The 5,548-nt window shown below is 34.1% G+C and overlaps 1 protein-coding gene across 1 annotated transcript; it reads left to right on the top strand.

The window, feature by feature from the left end:
- Window positions 1–172: 172 nt before the first annotated feature.
- On the top strand, window positions 173–4,555 carry LOC111711712 (peroxisomal membrane protein 2; the record flags this gene model as incomplete). Its single annotated transcript, XM_023486132.1, is given in 5 exon segments — window positions 173–236; window positions 494–575; window positions 1,010–1,109; window positions 1,913–2,010; window positions 3,872–4,555. Coding segments are annotated over 5 exon segments (408 nt in total), but the record flags the coding sequence as incomplete, so codon positions are not given.
- Between the last annotated feature and the right edge of the window lie 993 nt (window positions 4,556–5,548).

The raw sequence follows: 5,548 nt of genomic DNA, 5'->3' as shown, positions 1-5,548 counted from the left end.
AAAAGACGATATCGAATTCGTCACTGAATTCCCATGTTTTTTGGGACACCCTGTAGGTTGGTTCAACAATAGGAGTTTCCTTAAATGTCGTATTTTCTTATCTCAGTTTTATCCTACAGTTCAAGGATTATTTCGATAAACCATTGCATGCTCTTTTTATGTTTTTTTTTAGCTATTGTCTGGTAGTCCTTTGTCTATGGAATCTTTGAGAGCTTTTGTAATCTTTGGCGGCCTAGGTATGATTCATTTTTTACAAAATATTCTTTTAATGCATAAACTGTTTCAATGGAATTTTTCCCAAGCCCGGATTTAAAATTAAGGAACAAAATTAAATTAATTCCGTAAAATCTGAAAATTGATTTGCAGAGTTTAACGTGGACGTAGTTCATGCTGGAATTAATGAACACTTCCGTTTAAATATGGATAGAAAACAAAACATATGTTTGTTCCAAAATCATATAAGAACTATATTTAATCAAATGTTTCTTTACAGTGACTGGTCCTGTAACTCACTATTTCTACACCCTGTTGGATAAACTGATACCAGGCCCTGGACTCCTCAAATATTTACTCAGGTCAAATATTATTTATTTTAATTATATATTAAACCATACTTTAAATCAGAATAAAAGTCGTCTTCCCTAAACCCTTAAGTTATAAACATGGGCGACGAGTTTGTATTATATTGATTGATATATGATAATAAATAAAAATTTAAGTGTTCATTTTCAGAGTTGGAACAGTTATCCTTAATTTTTTCTGTTTATCTATCTATTTCCTATATATAGTTGTAGTTTGTAATTTCTTCTAGGATGTTTGTATGTCCGATCATAAAACACAAACCTCTTAACCGATTAGGCTCCGATTTTGAATGGGAAACTTGGAAGAACCACGGGAAAAATTCCAAGATGATTGGGTTGAATTTTATGGGAAAACTCCAGGCAAAGCAGGGTTTATAAGCTCGTTTCACTGCATTTCTAAATTCAATACTAATTATTATTATTTTCAGGTTGCTGACGGACAGGTTAATATTCTCCCCTGGTTTCTTGGTGTTAACCCTTTACTGTTTATCTAGGCTCCACAGGGAATCACACTCTAAAGCTGTGGAGGTAGGTACATGTTAACCCTTTACTGTTTATCCAGGCTTCATAGGGAGTCACGCTCTAAAGCTGTGGAGGTAGGTGCATGTTAACTCTTTACTGTTTATCCAGGCTCCATAGGGAGTCACATTCTAAAGCTGTGGAGGTAGGTACATGTTAACCCTTTACTGTTTATCTAGGCTCCATAGGGAGTCACACACATGTTAACCCTTTACTGTTTATCTAGGCTCCATAGGGAGTCACACTCAAAAGCTGTGGAGGTAGGTACATGTTAACCCTTTACTGTTTATCTAGGCTCCATAGGGAGTCACACACTAAAGCTGTGGAGGTAGGCACATGTTAACCCATCACTGTTTATCTAGGCTCCATAGGGAGTCACACTCTAAAGCTGTGGAGGTAGGTACATGTTAACCCATCACTGTTTATCCAGGCTCCATAGGGAGTCACACTCTAAAGCTGTGGAGGTAGGTACATGTTAACCGTTTACTGCTTATCCAGGCTCCATAGGGAGTCACACTCTAAAGCTGTGGAGGTAGGTAGGTACATGTTAACCCTTTACTGTTTATCCAGGTTCCATAGGGAATCACACACCCAAGCTGTGGAGGTACATGTGAGAAATGTTGTATGTAAAAATATTAGTCAAGTAAAATCATCACAATTCTCAGGGATAAGAGAAACTATAAAATAGCTTAGAGTTAATTGGTATCCAATAATCCCCTCAGATGTACACAACGGACCTCTTTATAGAAAATTTGTTGGGGAGGTGAATTGAATACATCACGATAAGTTTTATGAAAGTTAGTGTTGTTTAGAACTTGGAGTCCAGATACTGGACCTGTCTAGTGGGAAACTGGAAAATATGGACTTTACCACAGATTATCAATATTGGACTCGTCCCAGTCCAGTACAGGTATATACACTATACACAGAAATGCTACGAGGTTATCTATATAATAAATATATAAATATATATATAAAACTCTCCGCTCATATATATTTTTTTGTATGCTATTTTTAGCTGACCAAACGGCTGGACCGAATGGGCTAAAATTTGTTGAGAGAACCCGACTTCAAAAATGTCGACATTTTTTCTTCAAAAAGCTATTTTTTTCAAAATCTATTTTTTCAAATTCAAAATAATTTTTCCATGGGCAAAGCCGGGCCCTTCAGCTAGAAGTGTATAAAGTGCTAATAATATAAGCTAATCCATTACTAATGAAATAGAATTACACCGATTCTGCCTTACACCGCATATATGATTATTATACTGTAGGACATAATTTCCTTCTGTCATTTACTAGTAAGCATTACCAGTAGTAAGTGTACAGCTGTCAGGTAGATCACTTGATGCAATGGTACAGTGATAACCAGATTATCATTATTGTTATACGCCTATTAAATCACTACTATGCATGGTGCTGTGTCTCATGCTCATTGGACTTTTAAAACTTATACCAATTAAGTCTAAAAGGTCGTTTTACTATTCCAGAGTTTTCTGGTTATCTCCGTATATAGTTCAGTTTAGCACAGAATAGCCTTTAACCTGATCCACACTATAAACAGTTCTTTAATCTGGTACACCCTTTAATATAGCTGTACACTGCGCTGTTCTTTAACCTGGTACACCCTTTAATATAGCTATACACTGCACTGTTCTTTAATCTGGTACACCCTTTAATATAGCTGTACACTGCACTATTCTTTAATCTGGTACACCCTTTAATATAGCTGTACACTGCGCTGTTCTTTTCCTCTGACACACCCTGTAATATAGTTATACATTGTTATACTGTTCCTTTATCTAACCCATCATTTAATATATTTACTGCGCTGTTCTTTTATCTAACACACCATTTAATATATCTATACACTGCACTGTTCTTTTGTCTAACACACAATTTAATATAGCTGAATACTGCACTGTTCTTTTATCTGACACACCCTGTAATATAGGTATAGACTGCACTGTTATTTAATCTGACACACCCTTCAATATAGCCCTTTAATATATTCATTAAATATACACACCCTTTTATAAAGCTATACACTTCACTATTCTTTAATCTGGTACACCCTTTAATATAACTATACACTGCACTGTTCTTTAATCTGGTACACCCTTTAATATAGCTATACAATGCACTATTCTTTAATCTGGTACACCCTTTAATATAACTATACACTGCAGCACTGTTCTTTAATCTGGTACACCCTTTAATATATCTATACACTGCGCTGTTCTTTAATCAAGTACATCCTTTAATATAGTTATACACTGCACTGTTCTTTTCCTCTGACACATCCTGTAATAGAGCTATACACTGCACTGTTCTTTAATCTGGTACACCCTTTAATATATCTATACACTGCACTGTTCTTTAATCAAGTACATCCTTTAATATAGTTATACACTGCACTGTTCTTTAATTAGTACACCCTTTAATATAGTTATACACTGCAATGTTCTTTAATCTAGTACACCCTTTAATATAGTTATACACTGCAGCACTGTTCTTTAATCTGGTACACCCTTTAACATATCTATACACTGCACTGTTCTTTAATCTAGTACATGGCCTTTAATATTGTTATATACTGCACTGTTCTTTAATCTAGTACATCCTTTAACATAGTTATCTACTGCACTGTTCTTTAATCTAGTACATCCTTTAATATAGTTATTTACTGCACTGTTCTTTAATCTGGTACACCCTTTGATAAAGCTGTTCTTGAACCTGACACACCCTGTACTCCTGAAAACATTATTACAGAGTTCTGTTCGGAAATATGGTTGCTCTGGTGTGGAATATGTATCTGGCCAAAACAAAGAAATAGATGGAAGACCATATTCAAGAGAAGAAGAGCAGACGCAGACAATTTGGATGCATGCTATAATTGCATTTTGATTGACTGCCAAAAAAATCTAATTTATGCACCAGCTTCCACATCAGAACATATTTCTAATGTCTAATTTTTGTTAACGTGGAGTTTATATGGGAATAACTTACTTTAATTGTAAAGACGACCTGAAACTCTTTAAATAAGACGATATCACGATAAATATATGTCTTCTTCCTTGAATAACGTCTTTGATGGCTAATTTAATAATTTAGCGATAAAAGAAATCAGTTTACAGGAATCATGAAACAGACGGTATAAATTCCGTACAATCGTCTCTGAAATCTCATCCTTTGTGGGTAACCTTGTATATTAAAGTCACTAAATCATGTAAAATCGTCCTCTACCTTGTTTACCACTCACTGTATTATTTAAATGGATTGGTTCTATATTTCATGGAACATTGTTGCACAAATTGAATAAAAACACACTATACATCTTTTAAAAAGTATAGAGTACAACAAAGAAAGTTTGAATACTTTTAGGAATTTAAGAAGATCAAATAGAATATTATTATTAAAATTTTGTTGTTATATGTAATAAATATAAAAATCGTTCGTATAGTATTCTAAAACTTGTAAATATGTTTTAATTCAATGCGCTGACCCCTCCATTGGTCAGAGTTGTATAGCAATATCTTTAGACTCAATAAATATCAGTTATGTGTAAAAATATATATGTTAATATGAAATAGATATTTAAAAATTAAAAAATGAAATAAAATTTCTTAATTTAAAAGTTGCTGTGGCATTTATATAAAAATTGTTTATAAACATGCATATATTGTAGATTACGCAATTTTGAAAATGTGTTTTTTTTATAAATTCAGGGGAAGCAAGTTTTAAAAGTGTCATTCTATGATTAACGTTTTGAAGAACCCCTCCAGAGTGTAGTGGATTTTTTAAAGTTAAAACTGTGACTAAGGTTAAAAAGACAAAAACAGTTTTAAAAAAACGTTGTTTGTTCAAAAAATATCTTTGGTCTACAACATTGAGTTGCAAAGAAATGGATCAGAAAATCAGAGTTTGTGGCAAAGCTCAGCTCTACTTTTGGAAGTTTTTATAAAAATCGTATTTGTTCGAATCAAAATTCCAACTTTACAACCAAAAACTTTAATTCAAGCCTTCAGGGACGTCCTTGAGGGGTAAGGCTTAAGTCATAAGCCTTATTTAAAAATTGAAAAAACTGTTTCATATCCAAAAAATTTAACAGTCCCTTAAAACAACTAATTCTTTGCATACTTGTTAAGCGTTGAAAAACACTAATTTTACCATCATGAATTGACTGCTTTACAGTGGCGGATATAAGGGGGGTTATTGGGGTTATTTACTCCCCCCCCTAGAATCCTGGGGGTAAATACCCCCCCCCCTAGAATCCTGGGGGAAATACCCCTCCCTAGAATTCTAGGGGTAATTACCCCTGAACATATATTCAGGCCCTGAATAGCAGGGGTTACTCCATTTGCTGCCTCTACAAGTAACAGTTCCAGTTGCCTTGACCCCTTCCCTTCAAAAAAAAAAATAAAATACATTCCCTATTGATTAGTCTGC

The sequence above is a fragment of the Eurytemora carolleeae genome, unplaced genomic scaffold, assembly GCF_000591075.1.
Source record: "Eurytemora carolleeae unplaced genomic scaffold, Eaff_2.0 scaffold1151, whole genome shotgun sequence".
Lineage (NCBI taxonomy): Eukaryota > Metazoa > Arthropoda > Copepoda > Calanoida > Temoridae > Eurytemora > Eurytemora carolleeae.
Note: the sequence above shows the minus strand (reverse complement) of the source record. Positions and strands in the feature narration are given on the sequence as shown.